Source organism: Urocitellus parryii, chromosome 5 (genome assembly GCF_045843805.1).
Source record: "Urocitellus parryii isolate mUroPar1 chromosome 5, mUroPar1.hap1, whole genome shotgun sequence".
NCBI classification, from domain to species: domain Eukaryota; kingdom Metazoa; phylum Chordata; class Mammalia; order Rodentia; family Sciuridae; genus Urocitellus; species Urocitellus parryii.
Window position 1 is genome coordinate 65,373,646 of NC_135535.1, and position 27,226 is coordinate 65,400,871.

Below are 27,226 nucleotides of genomic sequence, written 5' to 3' on the forward strand. Positions count from 1 at the left end.
TTTAGATACTTCTAATTTTACAAGTTAAAAACTTATATGTACTTATTGAATACTGCAAACTACTATATATAATCCTGTCAATTTGAAGGAAAAGGATCCTTGAAATGGCATAAACAATTCCTATGTTTGCAAGAAATTTACACCAATAAAAGGGGACAGAGTTGTCACAATCTTTGTACAAACTTGATATGTATTCTTCCCCTGTATTTATCATCTTTTAAAAAGCTCTATTAAAACAGATGAACTCTAGATAAGGCAGAGGGGTTGGAGGGGAAGGGAGGGGAGACGGGATAATTAGTGATGGTGAAATGTGATGATCATTACTATCCAAAGTACATGTATGAAGACACGAATTACTATGTACACAATCAGAGATATGAAAAATTGTGCTTTATATATGTAATAAGTATTGTAATGCATTCTGCTGTCATATATAAATAAAAAAAACATATTTAAAAAAACCCAGAAACTTAGGGGCTTGAGGTTGTGGCTCAGCGATAGAGCGCTTGCCTAGCAAATGTGAGGCCCTGGGTTCGATCCTCAGCACCATATAAAAATAAATAAAAAATAAACATATTGTGTCCAACTACAACTAAAAAATAAACTTTTAAAAACTTAGTTTTTATGTTTTGTTGCAAATTTTTATATAAAGCTGTGACACTTTGTTTCACTGTAACCTACAATTTTTCCTTTAAATTGGTTATCAAACCCTTAAGTCAAATTTCACTCACTTTATGTCAATTTATAGCATCTTCTCTGGGAATTTGTACTGCCATTATAGCAACTGATTACGTAACTTCAAGCCATATCCCTCCTAAGTTCACATCAGCTGGAGAAAAATAGAAGTTCAACCTGATAATTTCAGCATAACTGCTGAAAGAATAAACAAATAGCCAGGTGTGGTGGTGTACACCGTAATCTCAACAACTCAGGAGGCTAAGGCATATGGATCACAAGTTCTAGGCCAGCCTCAGCATCTTACCAAGGCCCTAAACAACTTAGGAAGACCCTGTCTCAAAAATAAAAAGGGCTAGGGCTATACCTTAGTGGTAAAGTGGTCCTGGGTTCAATCCCCAGTACCAAAACAAACCAAAATAAACAAATAGCCAGGTGCTGTGGCACATGCCTGTAATCCCAGTGACTCAGAAATCTGAGACAGAAGGATCACGAGTCCAAAGCCAGCCTCAGCAATGACAAGGCACTAAGCAACTCAGCAAGACCCTGTCTCAAAATAAAATACAAAATAGGGCTGGGGATGTGGCTCAGTGGCTGAATACCCAAGTTTAATCTTCAGTATCCCCCCCAAAAAGGATGAACAAATATAGTTAACAGTCTCAGAGCTCTAACAAATGCCCATTCTTTAGGCTCTGTTCAATTAAGAGGATATCTTACATGATGTGCCTTAGATGTGTTCATGGGTAGTAATTACTTCCAGAAATAAACACATAAATTGATAATTTATTTGTAAAATACCTGAGTTTGGTCTATTGTATTCTGAAATTTAATTTCATGTTTGGACCATAATCTACTGTAAATTTTTATTAAAATCTCGATAAGCTCCACATTGCTTTAAATTAGACAAACAGGAAAATAATTTGTATGCATTCACATTACCATCAGTGGCATGGCCAGGCCTATTATGTATTGTTGGACTAAGTAATTGGGTCTAGTGAGCAAGGCCTGACATCAGAAGTCTTCAGGCAGCAAAGAATTTACAAATATTTGCAGGTATCTAGCTGTAAAGGCATCAAGAACTAGACTGTTATAGTCAAACATAACATCTACTTAGTATACTATCTGTTAAAACACTTTTTACATAACTCAGTGACTCTACCTATTCATAATTGAAGCCTAATGCGCCCCTGGTTTGAGAATCTGGCTTTACACAAGGTAAAATATGATGTAAGTAGCCCCTTTTCATAAACTCTTGGCAAGTCAGTGGAGCCCATTTAAAGATCCTTTTAATGAAAAATTTCATTAGGAGGACCAATCACAAATTTGTCAGATAGAGATTTCTAAATCATAGACTCCTTAACAATGTCTTAAACACATAGAGCAGAAATTTTAGTTTAGTTTATTATAACTGATTCTGAGTAAAAAAAAAATAGATTCCCTTTTAAAACAGGTTGAATAGACTAGAACTGTTAAATGTATCTTGACTTTGAAACTAGAAAAGCAGTATAGTTAGTATGATTAACAGAATAGTTTATCAGCAAGGTTATCATTTGAATATCAAGCATTATATTTTACATTCAACAAACCTGATTTTATCAAATATCCTTTAATTTCATCAACAATATGAAGCATAGTAAAAGAAGCACACAATAGTTTTTTGCAGTACAGTTTCAAAGTGTACACAAATTAGGGTACAGAGGTTAAACATTGCTGTAATGACAGTATTTTGAACTTTAGATAAACTGTATATAAAACCTAAAATTTAAATATTAGCCAATCTGAAAACTTTACTTCCCATAATATAAAAATGATACTTTGAGATGCAAGTTTTAACTAAACTATATAAACATTTAAAATAATCATTAAAAACTCAACATTAAAATTTATAAAGATTAGCTATAAAAATATATTGGCAGTCACTCTTCTTATAAAGGTACCATTTGCTACATATTACAAATAGTCTCTAACATAAAATTGCCTTAAAAACTTTTACTATTTTAGAATCTGATAAACCTTACATTAAATTGATTATAAAATCTTGGAAAAACTTTGGTATGCATCTTTAGGTTTTTAAAAAATAGTATTTTAAGGGCCTGTAAACATTTCATTCTATTAAAGCACAACAGATTAATGGATATTCAACTGCATACAGGATACAGAATCAAAAAACCAATTTATTATACATTTGTTTTAAAAAAAATCTCCCTTACCAGAGTAACCAAAAAACCAAATATTTAAAAGTATCAAACTTTTAAATAGTTCCATTTCCATTCTGATAAAAATGTTACAAAATTACCATATTCCATTCATGTACCTTAGATGCTTTTTAGGACAAGCCCTTAAAAATAGTTAACCCAGTCTCAAAAAACCCTCTCAAGTCCAACAAACAAACTTAAAAACCCATTTAAAAGACTTGACAATAGAACACATTTACATAATCAGAACACATAATTTATATATTTAGAAATTAATCAGGTTTTCTTTTATATTTGTAATTTAGAATTTACTGGTAGAAATGAAATACACAACTGAAAAAGGTAAATTTCAGGAAACGGTAAGAAATGCAAACCTATAGGGTAAATTGACTTATTTTCTAAAATTCAATTTACCAAATCCATTTTATCTGTCATTTTTGGATTGACAACTATTATTATTTAGAAAATTCAAATTGATGAAAGTTCATTTCTTGCTTGAGTATGTTTAATTTTTACAGAGCTTCCAGTTGTGCCAGTAGCTTCCTTGAGGTCATTTTCCACTTTCCTCTGTCACCATATCTCTTGCATAAGACATTTATCTTTGAGTTGCAAAAGCCTACATAAAAACTAGCTTTACTTTTGACCTTTTAATTTATAAAACTCCACTAAAAAAAGAAAAGAAATCTATCTATTTTTTAGGTAAGTCCACAAAAATACTTTCTTACGAATCAAACACTTTTATGAGAGTAAAGATCCTTCAAAGTTTTTAACTCTTCTATTAGAGTTTTATTTTGATTTTCCAAGACTGCAACTCGATTTTCCAGGCATTTCACGTATTCTTTCTTCTTTCTGCGACATTCTCGAGCAGCTTCTCTAAATATAAGCATTAAAAAGCATTAGGAAAAAACTTCATCTTTTAAAGGGTAAATGTACTTCAGTAATTTCCCCTGCCCATCTTTTTACCCACCTCATTTAAGATATTCAAGTATCATCTACATTCAATGAAATACAGAGATCTTTTTTTTTTAATTTATTTTTATGTGGTGCTGAGGATCGAACCCAGTGCCTCACATATGCTAGGCAAGCGCTCTACCACTGAGCCACAAAACCCCAATCAGAAATACAGAGATCTTAAGTGCAGAATTCAATTAGCACTGGCAAGTACATACATTTGTATGACCCATACCTTATGAAGACAGATTTTTTACTACCCCAGAAAGCTCTCTCAGGTCCCTTCCTAGTCAGTCCTCTCCCAAGCAACTACTGTTCTGATTTTTATTATATAGGTTAGTTTTCCCTTTTCTAGAACCTCATTTAACAGTGACATTCAGTATATGCTCTCTGGTCTGTTTCACTCAGCATATCTTGGAGGTTCATTCATGTTGCGAAGTGGTTTGTTCCTTTATGTTACTGGGCATAGTCCATGGCATGGATATAACAAGTTTGTTTATTCATTCTCTTAGGCTATGTGTAGAGTTGGCTGCTATGCATGTTTTTATGCTAGTTGTTGTGTATACGTAAGTTTAATTTCTCTTGAATAAATACCGACCAGTGAAATTTATGGGTCCTTTGGTTACCTTTTGATACATAACCTTTTTTTTGGGGGGGTTTTTATTTATTTATTTATTTATTTATTTTATTGGTTGTTCAAAACATTACAAAGCTCTTGACACAACATATTTCATTCATTAGATTCAAGTGGGTTATGAACTCTCATTTTTACCCCAAATACAGATTGCAGAATCACATCAGTTACACATCCACATTTTTACATAATGCCATATTAGTAACTGTTGTATTTTGCTACCTTTCCTATCCTCTACTATCCCCCCTCCCCTCCCCTCCCATCTTCTCTCTCTACCCCATCTACTGTAATTCATTTCTCTCCTTGTTTATTTTCCCATTCCCCTCACAACATCTTATATATAATTTTGTATAACAATGAGGGTCTCCTTCCATTTCCATGCAATTTCCCTTTTCTTTCCCTTTCCCTCCCACCTCATGTCCCTGTTTAATGTTAATCTTTTCCTCCTGTTCTTCCTCCCTGCTCTGTTCTTAGTTGCTCTCATCATATCAAAGAAGACTTTTGGCATTTGTTTTTTAGGGATTGGCTAGCTTCACTTAGCATAATCTGCTCTAGTGCCATCCATTTCCCTGCAAATTCCATGATTTTTGTCATTTTTTAGTGCTGCATAATACTCCATGGTGTATAAATGCCACATTTTTTTATCCATTCATCCATTGAAGGGCATATGGCGATACCAGATTTCAAACTATATTACAGAGCAATAGTAACAAAAACAGCATGGTACTGGTACCAAAACAGGCGGGTGGACCAATGGTACAGAATAGAGGACACAGAGACTAATCCACAAAGTTACAACTATCTTATATTTGATAAAGGGGCTAAAAGCATGCAATGGAGGAAGGATAGCATCTTCAACAAATGGTGTTGGGAAAACTGGAAATCCATATGCAACAAAATGAAACTGAATCCCCTCCTCTCGCCATGCACAAAAGTTAACTCAAAATGGATCAAGGAGCTTGATATCAAATCAGAGACTCTGCATCTGATAGAAGAAAAAGTTGGCTCCGATCTACATATTGTGGAGGCGGGCTCCAAATTCCTTAATAGGACACCCATAGCACAAGAGTTAATAACAAGAATCAACAAATGGGACTTACTTAAACTAAAAAGTTTTTTCTCAGCAAGAGAAACAATAAGAGGGGTAAATAGGGAGCCTACATCATGGGAACAAATTTTTATCCTCACACTTCAGATAGAGCCCTAATATCCAGAGTATACAAAGAACTCAAAAAATTAGACAAAAAGATAACAAACAACCCAATCAACAAATGGGCCAAAGACCTGAACAGACACTTCTCAGAGGAGGACATACAATCAATCAACAAGTACATGAAAAAATGCTCACCATCTCTAGCAGTCAGAGAAATGCAAATCAAAACCACCCTAAGATACCATCTCACTCCAGTAAGATTGGCAGCCATTATGAAGTCAAACAACAAGTGCTGGCGAGGATGTGGGGAAAAGGGTACTCTTGTACATTGCTGGTGGGACTGCAAATTGGTGCGGCCAATTTGGAAAGCAGTATGGAGATTCCTGGGAAAGCTGGGAACAGAACCACCATTTGACCCAGCTATTGCCCTTCTCGGACTATTCCCTGAAGACCTTAAAAGATCGTACTACTGCCATATCGATGTTCATAGCAGCACAATTCACAATAGCTAGACTGTGGATACATAACCTTTTTAACTTTTATTTAGATTTGAATTATAAACAGTGCTTAAGCAAATACTCAGTTCTCTGCATGGCCTCTTAGAACATTTTGGTGACACTACATGTAAGTTATATGTATGTTATTTTTTTTTTGGTTTTTAATATCATACATGTAGATGTTATCTTGGATAGTTTTAATTTTTCTACACTAGTACATAGATCTTTGTACAGAATCTATAATATGCCAAATTTATTTAACTGTCACCTAACAGACTTCTAAGTGTCTTCCAATGAAATTCTATATATCTCCTTGTCAGCCACATTTTGCTCTGGGCCATATATTCATTCAAAATCAATGCCCAATTGCCCTCCAGAGAAACTGTTCCAATGTACATTCCCATGGACAGTACAAGAGAATACCCGCTTCTCTTTACTTTCTCTAATACTTGATATTAGTAAAATTTATACCCTTTTGTCCATCTAATGGCTCAAAAATTATCTCTCCTTGCTATATTTTATTTCCCTAATAAACAAAGATTAGTATAGTTTCCTGTTTATAGGCCATCTGTATTCTTTCTCTTAGTTCATTTCTAGAACTAAATCTTCATATGAATATATATACTGTAGTCATAAGTTGCAAATATTTTTAAGATAATGGCATCTTTTACCAAATAGAAGTGAAACTGCTGGGTCAAAGTATGTGTACTTTAAAATTTTGTTTCCCTCAGTAATACACATGAAATACTATTTTCCTTATATGCTCAATGACAGTATTGTCATTTTTAAATTTTTGCCACACGACAATTCATTGTTAATTCCCTTAACTACTAACAAGATTGGATCTTTGGGTTCTTTCTTTCTTTTTTTTCTTTTTTTTTTTTTTTTGCAGTACTATAGATTGAATTCAGGGCCACGTGCATGCTAGGCAAGATTGCTCTTTTGGATCTATTTTTCTATAAACTGCCTATTCATATACTTCCCCATTTCTGTTAGGCTGTCTTGCTCATCATTTCTAAGAACCCTTTGTTCATTGTTTTTATATTCTTTTCTTATCTACCACTTGACTTCTGATATTTTATACCTTGTCCCATAAATTTTTAAAATTATACTTAGTGCTCCGTTTTTGCCTTTGCTCCATTGGTTTAGATAAAAATGTCATACATTATATATTTTCTGAATTTTATTTATAAGGTTTTATTTAATTTTTTTGCTTTTAAATCTTTAAATCTATCTGGAATAACTTTTGTGTATAGTATAAAATATGGGTCCAATTTAATTTTCTTCTGGATGAAGCTGGTTCTATCAGCATCATCTATTAATTAGCCATTCTATACAAATGTACTCAACCAGCACAAGAAGCTATTTCTTTTTTAAAAAATATTTTTATGGTAGATGAACACAATATCTTTATTTTAATTTTATGTGGTGCTGAGGATTGAACCCAGCACCCCACACATTAGGCAAGTACTCTACCAACTGAGCTATATCCCCAGCCCCACAAGAAGCTATTTCTGAGCTTTCTCCTAGCTATCCTTACTGTCTATCCCTTCTTCTTCTTTTTTTTTTTGAGAGAATTTATTTATTTATTTAGTTTTCGGTGGACACAACATCTTTGTTGGTATGTGGTGCTGAGAATCGAACCTGGACCGCACGCATGCCAGGCGAGCACGCTACCGCTTGAGCCACATCCCCAGCCCCACTTCTTTTTTAAAAAATATTTTCTTAGTTGTAGATGGACACAATACCTTTATTTTATTTGTTTTTAATTTTATATGGTGACGGGGATTGAACCCAATACCTCACGCATGCTAGGCAAGCGCTCTACCATTGATATCCTTTGTGACTCAGTGCCAATAAGACAAGTAACCTTCTATTCTTCACCATTCTCGAATACTTATTTTAAGGACTTTAATTTGAACTGCATTAAATTTGTGTGAAATTTGAATGAAATTTTTTATATTATCTCTACCAAAGGACATAGTACATTTCCTTTTTATATTATCTCCACCAAAGGACATAGTACATTTCCTATTTGTGTAGACACTGCTTTAGCTCAATATAATTTTAAAATGTGGATCCTATGCCCAAGTTTTGTCAGTAATATGAATGTAGGGCTGGGGTTGTGGCTCAGTAGTATAGTGCTTGCTTAGCATGCATGTGGCACATAAAAATAAACAAACAAATAAGGGTATTGTGTCAATCTACAACTAAAAATTATTTTTTAAAAAATATGAATGTAAGGGGCTGGGACTTTAGCTCAGTGGTAAAGTGCTTGTCTAGCATGTGTGAGGCACTGGGTTTGATCCAGCACCACATGAAAATAAATAAAAGATACTGTGTGTTCATCTACAACTAATAAACATTAAAAAAAATATGAATGTAATATTACTCTCCATAATTTTCAAGGTAGTTACTGATAGCAGAAAAACATCTGTAATGGTTGGATTTTGTTGACTGGGTTAAGGGACACTCAGCTAGTTGGTAAAACATTATTTCTATAATATGCCAAATTTATTTAACTGTTACCTAACAGAGGGAGCTTGTAAACGGATTATTAGCATTTAAATCAGTACACTGAGTAAAGACCATCCATCCTCACCATTATGAGTGGGTATCATCCAATCCACTGAGGGCCAGAATAGAAGGGGGCCACTGAAAAACAGGGAATTCTCTTTTTACTTGTAATGGGACATTGTCTCCTGTCCTTTGGACATCAGTGCTCCTGGTTCTCTGGCCTTTGGATTCTGGGACTTACTCTAGTCCCCCAACCCCTATAACCCTCCCTAGAGCTTAGACTGAATGCATCACTGGTTTTCCTGGTTCTCCAGATAGCAGATGGGATATTGTGGGACTTCTTAGCCTCCATAATCTTATGAGCCAATTTTCACAATCTCTCTCTCTCCCTCTCTCAGATATATATATATATATATATATATATATATATATCTCACACACATATATATATACTCTCTCACATATATATATATATATAGTCTCTCTCTCTCTCTCTCACACACACACCACACACACACACACACACACACACACACACACACACATATATAATCTCCAGAGAATTACATTCCCATCAACAGTATAAGAGAGTATCTGCTTCTCTTCACTTTCTCTAATACTTGATATTAGGAAAATTTGTACCCTTTTGTCTAATGGCTCAAAAATTGTCTCTCCTTGCTCTATTTCCCTGATTGATGAACAAAGATTAGTATAATTTCATGTTTACAGGCCATCTGTATTTTTCTTTCTCTTGTCTTTTATATTCATTTATAGAATTAAATCTTCATATATGAATATATTTATATACACTGTAGTTATTTATTCTTGCCAATTGAGAGAATTATTTTTAAGATAATAGCATCTTTTACCAAACAGAAGTGAAACTGTTGGGTCAAAGAATGTGTATGTTAGGGGCAGGGATTGTGTCTTAGCGGTAGCGTACTTGCCCAGCACCTGTGAGGCACTGGGGTCAATCCTCAGCACCACATATAAATAAATATTTTTTTTTTTTAAAAAAAAGGTCTATTGACAACTAAAAAATATTAAAAAAAGTAAATTGTTTTGTCAATTGGATGGATATAAATAGTATCAAAGTATGTAGTTTTAATGTGTATACTTTTATGATTACTAATATATATCATATTGATTCTGTTTCTCTGGAGAACCCAACACTTTATTAAATTTTAAATTTAAATATTACTATTGTTTTTAAACCTTCCCTTCCTTTTAAAAAATTTTATTTATTTATTTATTCTAATATGTTATATATGACAGCAGAATGCATTTCAATTCATAGTAAATATATAGAGCACAAATTTTCATGTCTCTGGTTGTACATAAAGTAGAGTCAGCTGGGGTTGGAGCTCAGTGGTACAGCACTCGCCTAGCACATGCAAGGTACTGAGTTCGATCCTCAGTAACACATAAAAATAAATAAAAATAGGGCCTGGGGTTGTGGCTCAGCAGTAGAGTATTTGCCTAGCACGTGTGAGGCCCTGGGTTTGATCCTTAGCACCACATATAAATAAATAAATAAAATAAAGGTCTTAAAAAATAAATAAATAAAATAAAGGTATTGTGTCTAACTACAACTAAAAAAAACTTTAAAAAAAGTATATTCACACCATTCATGTCTTCATACATGTACTTGGGGTAATAATGTCCATCTCATTCCACCGTCCTTTCTCTTTGTAGTTCTCTGATTACTAATAAAAATGGGCACTCTTTCATGTGATCATTATGCTATGTTTTCTGAGAACTGCCTATCCATATTTTTTGCCAAGTTTTTTCCTATTAGGTCGTACTTTTTTGGTTTAGAATATCTTTATATTTTTTCAAACAAATTTTCTTAACAGATCTCCTCTGTAGGTTTAAAGCTTATATTTTCTTTGTGTTATTTTTTGATGAACAGAAGTTGGTTTTTTTTTTTTTTTTGGTACTGGGGATTGAACTTAGGGGCACTCAACCATTGAGCTGCATCCCCAGTCCTACTTTTATATTTTATTTAGATACAGGGTCTCAGAATTGCTTAGCACTTCGCTTTTGCTGAGGCTGGCTTTGAACTCATGATCTTCCTGCTTCAGCCTCCTGAGCCATTGGGATTACAGGTATTTACCACTGCACCCGGCAGAAGTTATTCATTTTAATGAAATCATACACATTAATCTGAATCTTTTTGTGTGTGTTGTCCTGTTTAGAATATTCTTCCCTATCCTGAGTCTATGAGATTATACAGTTTTATCTACAAGTTTTAAAATTTCATCTTTCACATTTTTTAATCTAACTAGAATGAATTTTTTTGTATGGTAACAAGGAAGAAATCTAATATTGTTTTCACATATTAGTTAGATTGTCTAGTACCATTTGTTGAAGAGTCTCAATGATCTGCTCCATTGATCACCAGTGTTTCATATATTCACAGATCTGTTTGGGGAGCTCTCTATTCTGCTTCATTGGTTTATATTAATGTCAATATCATATAATTTTAATTACCACAGCTTTCAATAGGACTTGGTATCTCCTTGCCTTATTTTAGAATACTTTGGCTATAAATTTTAGAATCAACTTGTCAAGTTCTTTAAGCAACCTGCATGGAATTTCATTGGAAATGCAAAATCTAATGGATCAAGCTGAGGAAAATAGTCATTTTTATAATACTGAGTTTCTATATATATGGATATAGTATATATTCCATTTATTTAATTTTCCTTAATATCTTTCAAAAATGTTTTATAATATTTTTTATAAAGGTCCTAAATATCTTGCTAGATTTATTATCAAGTAACATGAATTGCTGATCACATAAATGATTCCTTCTTAAATAATATTTGTAAACATTTTATTTTCGGATGCAAAGAAATATAACTGACTTTTAAAAACTAATATTGTAGCTAAAAAAACCTTTATAAATTCATTACTTCTAATAATTTTTAAGTAGATCCATTTGGATTTCTCTTGGTAAACAACTGTATAGCAACAGGAATAGTGTTAATTCAATCCTTATAATTTTTGTTTCTTTCTCCAATTTTACTAAATTAGCAAGGAGTTATAATATAATGTTGAAGTGAACTGGTTCTTTTTCAATATTTCAAATAGTATTTTATTTTCTTAGATATTTGAGGCAAGATGAATATATCTTTGCTAATAACAATTTTATATTTTCCATTCCAGTTTTAATTTTTTTAGTCTCCTGATCTTTAATGATTTTTAAATTAAACATATATTTTTTTTAGTTGTAGGTGAACACAATACCTTTATTTTAGTTTTATGTGGTGCTGAGGATTGACCCTAGTGCCTCACATGTGCTAGGTGAGAGCTCTACCACTGAGCCACAACCCCAGCCCTCTTTAATGATTTAAGTTATGAGATATATTTCCTTCCCTTTATCCCTTAGATAACTTGAAGACTTTACAAAACTCAATTCTATTGCTAATTGTTTCTGCTGACTTTCACTTGTGAAAGACAGTATAGTATTTCTAAAACCTTAAACTCAAGCCTGGATTCCTGGTTGAAATCATACTTTGCTACCACTTACTAAGCAGTGTAACTTTTGGCAAATCATTAACTGCTCTAAACCTCAGTTTCCTCAGCTAAAAATTTTAGAAATAAATTTCCACCTAAAAAAACTTTTGTACAAATTACATAAGGACTTGGCACATATCAAGGCTGCCTGATTCTATGGGTCTTCTGTGATTTTTAAACTTGTGTTTGTTAGAACTTGATATATGGGAATTCACTTCTAAAGCCTGTATAAAGTGCTTTCCTCCAGGGGATTTGAGGGTACTGTGATTTAGACCAATTTTAATTATATTTCTCAGTTTATGGCATAGTGAATAATCTCTGATCTAGTTCCCTAGTCTACACAGGTCCAAGACACTGTCCCTAGTCTTCTTGCATACCAAAGCTATATTGATCAAGGAGATTTGAATGCATGTCTAAGATAGATGGGGCTGCCTCAATGGTTGGTTTTATGCTTTTTGCTCAATTCCTAACCTTAACAGATATCTCTTACTTTCCTGTAGGCTTATCCAATATCTTCAAAAGGTGGTTTTTATATTTGCCCATTCTTTAAAAAATATCATATAGCCTACCTGGGCCTGGTGCCACATTCCTGTAATCCCAGTGACTTGGGAGGCTGGGGCAGAAGGATCACAAGTTTGAGGCTAGCCTTAGCAACCTAGCTAACCTTGTCTCAAAATAAGAAGGGTAGGGGATGTATCATAGTGATAGGATGCCTCTGGGTTCATTTCCTAGAACCAAAATAGAAAAAAATGTAGCCAAGGTCATATTATGAGAAAGAAAAGTCTCATTCTAGTAATTTTTAACAAGTTTCTTGGGTTATCTAGGTATACAAAGAAATGCAATTCTCATTCTAATATTTAAATAATTAGTTCCTTTTCTTATACTGCTACATTTGCTGGTTCCTGCCTTGTTACCAAGTTCATCTGCAGTGAATCTTGCTGTCAGTTTTTGGTTAAAGAAATATTTTATTTTTCAACAATTAAGTGCATCTATTATAAAGTTTTGTGGTGATCTTTATTGCTTTAAAAATACGAATCTTGGGCTGGGGTTGTAGCTCAGTGGTGGAGCATTTGCCTAGCACATGTGAGGCCCCGGGTTCAATCCTTGGCACCACATAAAAATAAATAAATAAAATAAAGATATTGTGTCTAACTACAACAAAAAAATAAATTTAAAAAAATATGAATCTTTTGTTCTATTTTTCTTATTTATGTGGAACTGAAAACAGAAGCACACAGTAATTTTAAAAATCTATTCTAGCCAGGCACAGTGGCGCACACCTGTAATCCCAGGGGCTTTGGAGGCTGAGACAGGAGAATTGCAAGTTCAAAGCCAACCTCAGTAAAAGCGAAGTGCAAAACAACTCAGTGAGACCCTATCTCTAAATAAAATATAAAATAGGACTGGGGAATGGCTCAGTGATTGAGTACTCCTGATCTATTCTGTATGTGACTATTTACCTTTTTTATTTCTTTTTTTTTTTAAAGAGAGAGTGATAGAGGGAGAGAGAGAGAGAGAAATTTTTTAATATTTATTTTTTAGTTATCGGCGGACACAACATCGTTGTTTGTATGTGGTGCTGAGGATCGAACCCGGGCCGCACGCATGCCAGGCGAGCGCGCTACCACTTGAGCCACATCCCCAGCCCCCTTTTTTATTTCTAATACAATTTATTAGTACCTTTTTTCCCCTCTTGAACACAGTATAAAATGTTACCCATTATATGCATTTTCTCAAGCAGCAGTTACTCATATTTGATTTAAAGTTATGAGATATATTTCCTTCCCTTTATTCCTTAGTAATCTTTAAAATATATTGTGTATAGTAATGTTTAAAATAATTTAAGATTAAAGTAAATGTCTCTGGTAGTTAAATCACTCTGCTGTATTTTTATGAGCAAACTTTCCTGCTATATTTTATGTCTATGTATTATGTAGAATACCAATAACCCTCTCTTCTTTTGTTCTAGTCAATAGAAAGCAACAAATTATAGGATACTTTTTTTTTTTTAATTTGGGACAGGGTCTCACTAAGTTGCTGAGGCCAACTTCAAATTTGTAATCAATCCTCCTGCCTCAGCCTCCTGAGAATCTTGGGATTATAGGGATGCACCACCAAGCACACAGCTCTATATTTTGTTTTATCACATTGTGCTTTACAAGTAATGTGTTGATCCTACTTTATGATTCTATGTCACATTTTGGTAATACTTACAATATTTCATACTTTTTCATTATTATTATTTTATCTGTTAGGGCAATCTTTGCTGTTACAAATATGTTTTGGGGTATCATGAACAGTGCCCACATAAGGCAGCAAATTTATTTGATAAATATGTTCCCCCATCTCTTTCCCTCTCATTGGATTTTCCTATTCCCTGAGACATAATATTGAAATTAAGCCAATTTATAACCTTATAATGAAGGAAGAAAAAAATTGCACATCTTTCATTTTAAATCAAAAGTTAGAAATGATTAAGCTTAGGGAGGAAGGCCTATTGAAAGATGATAGGCCAAATGTTTCTTGGCCAAACAGGTAAACAAGCTGTGAATGCAAAGGAAAAGTTCTTAAAGAAAATGAGAAGTGTTACTCCAGTGAACACGTTGGAAAGTGAATCAGCCTTGATATGTAGGAAGTTTTAGTGGTCTGGGTAGATCAAACCAGGGACAATATTCCCTTATGCCAAAGCCAAATATTTGAAAAGTTTTGCCCAACAGTGCTATTTTCAAAGGTCACAATAAAACTGGAAGAATTCTAGGTCATATGCCATATTGAATAAAGAGACTAATCAATGGGATTCACTGATCCATTGGGAATAAACTAGACATAATAGTAAAATAAAATTGATATAAACCCCCTTCTTATTTCTAATTATACAATTTCAACTAGCATCTGGTTATGTTTTGAGATTTACAAAGCCTTACATATTTTTTTTTAATATTTATTTTTTAGTTGTACAATACCTTTCTTTTGTTTATTGATTTTTTATGTGGTGCTGAGGATCGAACCCAGGGTCTCGAATGTGCTAGGTGAGTGCTCTACCGCTGAGCTACAACCCCAGCCCAACCTTACATATTATGATTGTATAACTTTATCACCTACCTGTTTTTCATCAACCTTATTTCTCTTTTTAATTGGGGGTCATCTGTCTTAGCTGTCTGAGATGTTAGAGTCACAGGGGATGTCATCACCACAGTCTGTGGCAGTGAAGTAGCCGAAGGTGTGGTGCGGATCTGATATGTCTGCATATCTCCTGATGCAGCTGTGTAGTCAAAAAAGTAAGTTAATTGATACGTGTATTTGAAAGTACTTTGGGACACTTTCTATAGATAGTTAAATATACTTACTTTGTACAACCACCTGGTTGCTGGGCACAAGTATTTGTTGTCCATCAGAGGTCTGTGCATACTGTAGGATTGTGCCTTGCTGAGTACTGCCTGAATTTGTCATGGTTAATGTCTGAAGTCCCTGTACTCCATCGGTGCCTGGACTGGCCAACTGTAAGGCTCCATTTGGGGCAATGGCAACTTTAACCAAAGAGAAAAAATACTATTATAAGGCTGTATACACTAATTCAAAGCAGTAACAAATATTTATAATTACACCTATTTTAATTCCTTATTAAAACATATTTAAATGCAGTTCTACTTGAATTGTCAACCACTCTTGAGCTGAAAGAAAGATATGGGTGCACTAAAATAGATAAAACGACTGTGTGCAGTACAGTGGCACACACCTGTAATCCCTGCTACACAGGAAGAGTGCAAGTTTGAGACCAGCTTCAGCAACTTGGCAAGACCCCATCTCAAATTTTTAAAATATAAGGACAAGGATGTAATTCAATGGTAAAGCATCCCAGAGTTCTATCCCTAGTACCACTAGGGATAAATAAATAGTGCATCTTTATAGTTCAGATGCACTATTTAAAATTCATCCTCAAGTTGTACAATACATAACTGATTGGGATAAATAATACATTCTGGAATCTGTGGGACACTTCATGCTAATTGCTAATGTTGTCACAAAAATTTGTCATTAAAAGAGGGCACCAATGGATTTTTTTTTTTTTTTGAACAGTACTGGAGATTGAACCTAGGGCCTCATACATGCAAGGCAAACAATATACCACTGAGATCTCTCTACCTCTTTTAATCTTATTTGGAGTCAGGATCCCACTAAATTGCACAGGCTGACCTCAAACTTGCAATTTTCCTTCCTCAGCCTCCCAAGTAGCTGGGATTACAGGCTTGTACCACCACAACTGGCTCCAATGGCTTTTAAAGGGAACAGAAATATATTTTTTTTTCAAAAGCAGCATTAAAAATTATAACTTCAAAATATCTTTAAATGGTTAACATTTGCCTATGGAAATTTTTCAAATAGAATAAAAGGTTATATTATGAAAAAATAGGTCATCTGGGATGGGGACTGTAGCTCAGTGGTAGAGCGCCAAGTAGCTGGGATTATAGGCATGAGCCATTAAGCCCATCTTAGCTCCACTTTCTATTGCTACCACTGTTAAGTGTATTACATGTTATTTACTTGATATTTTAAAAATGTAATCTCTTAATTTAATTCCTAGGGAAAATAAAGTCACTAGGAAGCCATTTATAGATCACATTACACAAACATTTTTCATTGGATTGCACTTGTATTAATGCTCTCCCCTCTTAAATGAAACAACAGAAGGCATGACCAAACAAAACACATTTAAGCATTATGCAATTCCCACATAACAAATCCCCTCCAGAATCTAATGCAGCATCCCTGTACCCTTTTAAAATAATTATCATACAACATTCCCCCTGCCTTATCCTTTGGCAAACAGGAAGCCAAAACACAATTTTGTGTGCTAATAATGGGAAGGGGGCATTAATTGAAAATAATTGCTTTCAGCACTTTCTAATCATCCCTACCTCACTGTCACACATACTTTAATTCATGACTTTAAAAGACAAATTATATTTTGATGTAGAGATTTGTTTTGATGTTATATTTGTAATTAGTTTCAGTCTTTCTCTGCAACAACACATTATATATACACACATTTCTGTATGTATAAATATATAATTTAAAACTCCTATTATCTATTCCTATTTATTTGCCTTAGGATGGGGGTGGCCACCCTCCACATCCTTAGGTAACTATTATTTTTTGGTATACCTCTCCCCAGTTTTTTTTATGTTCACACAGACTGATAAAGTGAGACCTACCCCCCCAACACACACACACGTAGAGGCATGTGTTTTGATGTTAAATAAATAATACAATATTATAACACAGAATCATTTTTGCAACCTATCATCCTGTTCTTGTTTAACATGTATTTTTACCTGATTTTGTTTATTCTAAAATTCAGTACAGTAGCCATTAACCTCATATGGCTATTAGGTAAAATTAAACAAAAAATGAGTTCCTCAATCTCACCAGTCACATTTTAAGTACTCAGTAGTCTCACCTGATTTAACATCTACTATGCTGGGTGATAACAGATTTAAACATTTCCAACATCACAGGAAATTCCACTAGACTCTGCTGCCTTAAATACTAGTTTGTATGTACTTATTTCAATTTGCCTAAGTTTCATGTAAAAAAGGGGTTTTACTTTTTCTTTTCATTCATTCATTCATACTGGGGATTGAAACCAGCAGTGCTCTACCACTGAGCTACACCCTAAGTGCTGTTTTTTTTTTTTTTCCTTGAGACAGGTGACGCTGGCCTCAATCTTCTCCTGCTTCAGCTTCCCAAGTAGCTGAAATTACAAATATGCACCATGACATCTAGTCAAAAACGGTTTCAGAATAAGCTATATTGATAGATAATTATTAATCTGCTAGTATGCTGCCTTTAAAATTTTGGGGTGAGTTTGTCAGTAATACATGTATGTGGCAAAGAAAATAATTTGTTTTGTTGAAACTGAAAGTGAACCTCTCCACTGCTATTAATCTCTGCTCCCAGTTTATTTCTTTACACAGGTATTCTATGTATATTCTTTAACTAACGTATTCATAATAATTTTAACTTGAAAGCTGATGATAGTACCAGGTCTTATTTGCAAAGGATATGGCTGGGAGTGAGCAGAACAAGGTTCTTTCCCTCAAGGAACTTATATTCTAATGGGGAGAACAGATCATAAATTAAGCTATAATTACACATAGTCTATAATTAAACTAATAGGTACTCTTAATTATCCATAAATGCTATAAAGAATAATGCACAAGTAAAAAGAATTTAAAAAATTAAAAAAATAACACAGGGGAATAAAGAAAATTAAAGGGAAGGGGAGCACATTTATTTTAAGAGTTGTCCTTGAAGGAGGTAGTACTTTAGGAGTGAGGATGCAAACCATGTCTGAGGAAAGAACATGCCAGCATGGAGGATGACAACTCTGAAGACCCTGAAGTAGAAACAAGCTTTGTGGACTTAAGGTACAGCAAATAGTCTGTGAATGAAATGCCATCCAGAGTGGTAGGCCAGACTAGATCCTGAATGTTGTATCTTATGGCACCTGGATTTTATCCTGTGACAGATAAATCACTTTAGCCATAGTATGGAAAACTGATTATTACAGCAAGAATGGAAGCAATGTGACCTTCTGTACTAATTCAGGTAAGATATTAAACCAGGGGCTGGGGATGTGGCTCAAGCGGTAGCGCGCTTGCCTGGCATGCGTGCGGCCCGGGTTCAATCCTCAGCACCACATACCAACAAAGATGTTGTGTCTACCGAGAACTAAAAAATAAATATTAAAAATTCTCTCTCTCTCTCTCTCTCTCTCTCCTCTCTCACTCTTAAAAAAAAAAAAAAAAAAAGATATTAAACCAGATAGTGGTGGTGGTTAGAGATACTGAGAAGGTGACATATATTTTGTTGACAAGAGCCAGTGAGACCACCCCTTAGGGTTGGGGTTAAGGGAAAGATTACAAATAGGCAGCACACGTGAATTTTTTAGGGCAACAGAACTAGGTATTGACTGTGGTGGGTGGTGGTACACAACGGAACACATTTGTCAAAACTAATAAATTTATATACCTTGTTTTGGGCTAGGGGTATAGCTCAGAGGTAGAGTACTTGCCAGGAAAATTCTGAAAAAAAACTATATTAATATATAATAATTAAGTATGGAACTACATAAATGTAAGAATGTACAAAACATGACCTAGATATATATTAAATACCACCTTCCTCCTAAATTCTTAATTTTAGTAAGCTAAAAATAGACTTAAATATGTAAATCCCATAAACTAAGCAGAAAACAGGGGAAAACATTGGATTTTTGACACCAAAATAAATTTAAAATGTAAAAAAATGAAACCAAGAAAGTACTAAAATGAGAAAAATCTGAGAGATCAAAGTCTTTATAGGTATTAACTGTAATTCCAAATACCATCAAAGAAAAGAAGCTTGAATAAATACATAAGGTGTGTGTATATATGTGTACATATGTGGTAGAATCGGTTCAATTTTGTAGTATGTTCAAAGTTTTTCACAAAAAATGTTGGAAGCAAAACCAAAAATTAAATTTAAAAAAATTCAAAGACGGCTAGTTCATTACATACACATTGTTAATTTTGTTAAATGGCATTTTAATAAACCAAAAGATTTTACTTTCTAAATTAGTCCAAAAAATTAAGTGTTAACACAAGTACAAATGACTAATATATATAGACTGTTTCTGAACATTAGATAAGAATATATACAGATCTGTCTGTGGTAGGTATTTCATTGTTCATCATTTATCTCCTCTGACTATAAGCTTTTCTTTCAAAAGGTAATGTCCACATTTACATTCTTAATAACTTTACCTTTATGCCAGTAGGTGCTCAGTTTGTTCTGTGTATTAATTTTTGTAACAATATTTTCAGATACAGAGATTTAATTAACCCTTGCTTATTCATGGTGGGCATGCTGTAAATCACATTGCAAAGTTTAAATTCTCTGATTCAAACTTCCTTAACCTCAAACTGAAAATTAAATGTTCATGTTTAATCTTTCATTATGTATCTAATCCAAATGTAATTTCCATTAGAATTAAGGTCATGGTTATAAATGGCTAGTGTCCAAGAGAGCAATCTGTATGAAGCAGTGTAGTTTTGGGGAAAAGTCTATCCCTAGATGAAGAAAAATCTAATTTTGAATCTTTGATTCATCACCTACAAGCTATGTGACTTTAGGAATATTATCTAACTTTCTGAGCCTCCATTTCTGCATAAATTGAAAACTGCCTACTTCACAAAGTTTCTGTAGGAGTAAATGGGATAATGCTAAAAAGAACTTTGCATTTTTCCTGGCTCAAAATGTTATCTATCTTTTATTAATTACCACTATTCTAGTATGACAGTCTTTCTACACACCACAGTTTTCCACTGAAAAGTTGGTTTTTTGTGTCTATCACATGGAAACGATTCCTATACATACTATACTGTCCGCTGCTAGTCTGATAGATCGGAGTTGGAACAGACATAGAAGTAACAGCAGAAACTCCAGGGTTTTCTCCGTCTCCTTTTCTGCCTCGTGTATCTTCTGAAGAGAGGTCTTTCAAAATTTTTCTGTGAAAAACACAACTCTATTAATGTTGGTAATGAGAATGCCTTTATTTAGAAAAAAAAAAAAAAAACAGCCTTTTTCAATCTAAAGTTTAAAGTACAATATCTAGCCACATTTGGAGTGGAGCACATCTGTAGTCCTAGCTACTCTAAGAGGCTGAGGCAGGAGGATCACTTGAGCCCAGGAGTTTGAGACCATTGTGGGCAGCATAGCAAGACCCTGTCTCTAGGAGGAAAAAAAAAAAAAAAGCTTCTGCAAAGGAAATGATTAAGAGAATGAAGAGAAAGCCTTATAATTGGGAGAAAATCTTTTGTCAGCTACTTCTCTGACAGGGAACTAAAATCTAGAATATAGAAAGGACTCAAAAGATGCAATGCCAAAAATACAAATAGCCCAACTGATAAATGACCAGGGCTGGGGTTGTGGCTCAGTGGTAGAGCACTTGCTTACATGTGTGAGGCACTGGGTTCAAGTCTCAGCATTACATATAAATAAATGAATAAAGCAAAGGTCTATCAACAACTAGAAATAAATAAATGGACAAAAGAAGTAAATAGAAACTTCTGAAAAGAAAAAACACAAATGGCCAACAAATATATGAAAAAAATGTTCAGCATCTCTAGGAATTAGGGAAATGCAAATCAAAACTAAACTAAGATTTCATCTCACTGCAGTCAAAACAGCAATTATCAATAATGTGAATAGGGCTATGTTTGTGGCTCAGTGGTAGAACACTTGCCTACCATGTGTGAGGCACTGGGTTCGATCACATAAATAAACAAAATAAAGATACTGTGTCCATCTACAATTAAAAAATGTGAATAATAAATGTTGCTGAGGACATGAGAAGAAAAATACACTCTTACATTGTTGGTGGGACTACAAATTAGTACAATTACTCTGGAAAGCAGTGTGGAATGGAACCACCATGAGATTCAGCTATCAGTGTTTATCCAAAAGATTTGTAAAACCAGCATACTACTCTACAATGTTTACAGCAGCACAATTCACAATAACCAAATTATGGAATCAACCCAGATGTCTGTCAATACCTGAATGGGTTAAGAGAATGTAGTATGTATACAATGGAGTTTTACTCAGCCACAAAGAAGAATAAAATAATGGCATTTGCCAGTATGGATGGAATGGAAAAAAATCATGCTAAATGAAATAAGGCAGACTCAGAAAATCAGAGGTCAAATATCACTCATATGTGGAAGCTAGAGCAAAATAAGGGAAAGAAGGCAGTGGGGGAGCAGGTTAGATATGAAGACACAGGAAAGATCAGTGGAGTAGATGTAGGAGAAAGAGAAAAAGGAAGGGAATAAGACGATGACAAATGGAATGAATTTAACAAAATCATGTTATATATTTACATATAAATATACCAAAGGGAATTTCACATTTATGTTTATGTAGAAGAAAAAAAATTTAATACAATAGAGAAGGGAGAATAGGGAGAGGGAGGAGGGGAGAAATAGGGGGAAATAGGACTTGAAATCAAGTTCCTTGAATGTATGATTTTGCCAAAATGAACCCAACTACTATGTATAGGCATGATGCCCTAATAAAAGTATTTTTTAAAGCCAATAATCTACTAGATCCTTAAACTATTCTGTCTAACAGGATTTAGTAGATTATTGGAATCCTTTTGTGTTTAGGAATCTATTTGTTTAGCATATCATAATAATGTGTACTTCAGATCAATTACACTGTAATTTATGACTGTTTAAAAAGAGACAGTAAAAAAAAATTAAAAAGAGACAGTCATACACTAAAGAAATACAGTGCCTTTCTAGGTAAAAGGACCTTACAGAGGCATAAAACACATCTCTTTCCCCTACAAAAGTGATGGTGCTATTGTGAGGAATTTCTTATATATATATTTATTTATTTTAGTTGTAGTTGGACACATCACCTTTATTTCACTTGTTTATTTTTTTCTGTGGTGCTGAGGATCGAACCCAGGGTCTCACACATGCAAGGCAAGCGCTCCGCTACTGAGCCACAACCCCAACCCCAGGAATGGAACCTGAATAGTTCATATTACCTGAAAAGTGCTAGGGAACTTCACTTAAGAAGGTCCATTTTGATTTTTTCTTTTTTAAACATTTGTTTTAGTTGTAGGTAGACACAATAACCTTTATTTTATTTTTATGTGGTGCTGAGGATCAAACCCAGTGTCCCATGCGAGCTAGGCAAACGCTCTACCACAGAGCCACAGCCCCAGTCCCCATTTTGATTTTTCAAACTCCAACTTTACAGAGGAAGAAAAGGCCACAATTCTCACAAAGAAACAAGATTAGAACTTCTACTACAATAAAAATGCAGAGTAATTGTGGTAAATAAAACAGCTTACTTGAACAAAAAAATAAATATCTCACAGAGGTATCCCTCTCCCAGCCCACAGAGGAATGAATTTCTTTCCTTTTTCTTTTTTTTCTTCTTCTCCTTTTTTTTTTTTTTTTTTTTTTTTTTTTTTAATGAGACACAGTCTGGATAAATTGCTGAGACTGGCCTCAAACATACAATCCTCCTGCCTTGGCTTCCCCAGTTAACTAGGATGACAGGTGTGTACCTTGTGCCAGGCAGAATTCCTTCTTTAATGTTCCTCACAACTTCTACTTCCAAGAATGAGGCACCTACTGCTTCCCAAAAGTAAACCATTCCATTGTTGAACAATGAGAGTTCTTCCTCAAAGCCCAAGCTGGTTCCTACTAGTGAAGCTACAGAAATTTAAGCACACCCCAAATAATACACTTTGCAATATCTGTCTACTGTTACAGGTCTTCTTTATTGTAGGCCAAATACTTTGTTCTTTCTTGTGTTTCCCTATGGCATGATAAGATCCTTCAGTTTTGTCTCCCTTCTCAGGACAGTATTCTCACTGAAAGCTAATATAATTGTAGAGTAACAGAAACTCCACACACAGAACAAGGGAAATAACTGTCTACAGGACTCTGAAGCATTTGTTGAATAGTTGTGGTGGTTCCTAAATCTGCCTATATATCGTTATTATCTGGAGAGATTTGCTAATCCATATTCCCATCTGATGCCTCCAATGACTGAAGAGGTCTGGGTACAGAACTCCAGAATCCATTTAACAACACGCAGGTAGTCTCATGTAGTCAGTTTAGCCCAACACTGTGGAATGCTGTGCCTATTTCTTTTTCTTTTCTTTTTTTTTTTTAGTTATACACGGGCCCAATATCTTTATTTTGTTTATTTATTTTTGAGTGGTGCTGAGGATTGAACCCAGGGTCTCACACATGCAAGGCAAGTGCTCTACTGCTGAGCCACAACTCCGGCCCGCCCATTTCTTATTCTTTTTTTCTTTCTTTTTTAAATATATTTTTAGTTGTAGATGGACACAATACCTTTATTTTATTTTATTTATTTATTTTTGCGTGATGCTGAGGATTGAACCCAGTGCCTTACACGTGCCAGACAAGTGCTCTACCACTGAGCTACAGCCCTAGCCCCAGTCTTTTTGACTTCTCTATATAAGTTTTATTTCTGCTGACTTCTTATGAGCTTATATACCTAGTGTTCCTTGATGGCCTCCAAATTACTTTTTTCCCATCCTCTCTCCTAAACTTGACTCCTGTATCCTATTTAGTACTGCACACTTGCTATCAATAGGCACTTCAAAATCTAACACATCCAAATCTAATGTTAGTGTCCTTCTATTCCTGGCAATCTTCCCCATTTCAGTAAATATCAACTCAATTATTCCATTGCTTAAACCAAAAATTCTGACATCAACCTCTCTTTTTCATAACATATCACCAATTTGGAAGCAAATCCATATCTCTATCTTAAAAATATATCCAGAATTTTACCCACCCCCAATCCTCCACTGATGCCACCCTAGTCCATGCCATAATACCTCTTGACTGGAAGTCACAAAGTCTCTATTATAATCCCTTGTTATAATCTGTTCTCCACACAACAGTCAGTCATCTTTTTAAAATGTCAAATCAAGTCATTCATCTGCAGTGGCTTCCTCCCTCACTCAGAATAAATATCATGGCCTACAAGGTTATAAGGAGTCCTCCATGACCTCTTATCCAACCATTCTCCCACACCTCCCACCTGCCGATTGCTAAAGCACTACCAACTTCTTTGATTTTTTTTTTCAAAGAAATTTTCAATTATCTCAATTATTAGTTTTCACTTTTCAGTTTCATTGATTTCTGTTCTTATTTCTCTTTTTTTCTGCTTTGCTTTGAGCTTATTTTTCTATTTTCCCCCTTGTTTCTTAAAGTGGGAACTTGCTGATAAGACCTTTCTTCTTTTCTATTAGAAGCATTTAATACTATTAAATTTTCCTCCAATATTTCCCATAGTTTTATCCCACAAAATTTAATATTTTTTACTTTCATTTCCAACAGTTCAAATGTATACATACACACATATTTTTGTGGGGATACCAGGGATTGAACTCAAGGGCATTAGACCACTGAGCCCCATCCCCAGCTCTATTTTATATTTTATTTAGAGACAGGGTCTCACTGAGTTGCTTAGCACCTCACTTTTGCTGAGGCTGGCTGTGAATTCACCATCCTCCTGTCTCAGCCTCCCAAGCTGCTGGGATTACAGGCGTGTGCCACCACACCCTACATGTTCAACATATTTTCTGATCTCCCTTAACAACTTCCTGTTTAGTGAATGAATTGTTTTCAGTGGTGCTGTTTAATTTCAATGTATTTGGAGATTTTCCTGTTCTCTATTATTGATTTCTAGTTTAATTCCAGCATAATCAGAGAATATATTATGCATGATTTCAGTTCTTTTATATGTGTGAAGTGTATTAGAAACCTGGATATGGTTATTTCTTGGGGGATATTCTTTGTGCATTTGCATTTGAAAATAATGTGCATTCTACAGCTGTTTGGTGAAGTGTTCCAAAATTTTCAACCAGATCTCATTGATTGCTGGTATTAATTAAGTTCCTCTATAAATTTGATTTCCTGACTACAAGTTCTATTGAATACTGAGATAATTGTACTGAGGTCTTCAACTACAATTAGATTTTTAGTACTGGGTTTTTTGTTGGTTTGTTGGTTTTTGTTTGGGGTAATTAATGGCTGTTGAACCCAGGGGCCTATAAACACTAAGTCACATCCCAGCCCTTTTATTTTTTATTTTGAAACAACATCCCACTAAGTTATATAGCACCTTGCTAAGTTACTGAGGCTGGTCTCAAACTTGCAATCCTCCTGTTTCAGCCTCTCAAATCCTTAGGAATGCAGGCATGTGCCATCATGCCTGGTTTCTGGTAGTTTTTTTTTTTTTTTGGTTGTCAATGGACTTTTGTTTTATTCATTTATATGTGGTACTGAGAATTGAACCAAGTGCCTTATACTTGGTAGGCAAGCACTCTGCCCCTGAATCACAACCTTAGCCCCTTCTGTTAGTTTTTTTTTTTTTCCTTAAATATTTACTTTTTAGTTGTGGATGGACACAATATCTTTATTTATTTATTTTTATGTGGTGCTGAGAATCGAACCCAGGGCCCTGCACTTAGTAGGCGAGTGCTCTACTGCTGAGCCACAACCCCAGCCCCTTCTGTTAGTTTTTGATAAATGTACTCTGAAGTTCTTTTGTTATGTGCATATGCATTTGTACTCTTATGTCTTCTTGCTGAGCTATCATTATGTAATGTCTCTATGTTGGGCAGTTTTCTTTACTCTGAAGTATATTTTGTATGATATTAATATAATCACTTTTGTTTTCATGGTACTTCTTTAGCTATTCTTTTACTTTAGCCTAGCTATATCTATATCTATCTATCTATCTATCTATATCTATATCTATATCTCTCTCTCTATATATATATATTTGTGTGTGTGTGTGGTGCTGGGGATTGAACCCAGGGCCTTGTGCATGTGAGGCAAGCACTCTACCAACTGAGCTATATCCCCAGCCCTATATCATTATATTTGAAGTGAGTCCTTTTAAAAAATCCATTCTACTCATCTTTGTCTTTTTAAGAAAAAAGAATGTTGAAAAAATTCATTTAACATACAATTAATTCATTTAAAGTGATAAAATAAAATCATACTGCATTTGTGTATGTTTCAAAGATGCTATTTTATCATTTTGTCTCCTACTCTTCCTACCACACAGTCATCAGGTTTGGTCAGTTCTACCACAGAGGTATCTCAAATTCCCTCATTCCAAAGAAAACCCACTACTCATATGAAGCCATCCAGATTATTTCAAAGGCTTTCTATCAAATTAGTTGTAGCAAGTAATTACTGGCCATCTTTTATGAGATGACCACTTTACTAGGCCCTGGGATCACAAAAAATAATATATGACCCATGTCCTAAAAAGAAGTAGAATTCCAACAGAATGAGAAGTACTATAAGTAGGAGTCAGTAAAAGGATACCATAGAAGAAAGACCTAATCTAGTTTGGGGACAGTCAGAAGGAGGTAATCAGAAGCTTCTAGAAAGTATGCAGGAATTAAGCAGAATGTAAAAGAAAGTATTTCAGACAAAGGAACACATATAGTCTCTAAGTCTTG

At 34.4% G+C, this 27,226-nt stretch overlaps 1 protein-coding gene across 2 annotated transcripts in view; it reads right to left on the reverse strand.

The window, feature by feature from the left end:
* Nucleotides 1-2,062: 2,062 nt before the first annotated feature.
* The window catches only part of Atf1 (activating transcription factor 1), a 47,665-nt gene continuing 22,501 nt past the window's right edge, over nt 2,063-27,226 (reverse strand). For both annotated transcript variants that reach the window (XM_026407064.2, XM_026407063.2), the window contains 4 exons: nt 20,563-20,693; nt 15,492-15,671; nt 15,247-15,406; nt 2,063-3,743 (listed from right to left, as the gene is read on the reverse strand). In XM_026407064.2, the coding sequence (XP_026262849.1) occupies nt 3,599-3,743; nt 15,247-15,406; nt 15,492-15,671; nt 20,563-20,693 (616 nt within the window). In that variant the 3' untranslated portion in view covers nt 2,063-3,598. The remainder of the gene's footprint in view (nt 3,744-15,246; nt 15,407-15,491; nt 15,672-20,562; nt 20,694-27,226) is intronic.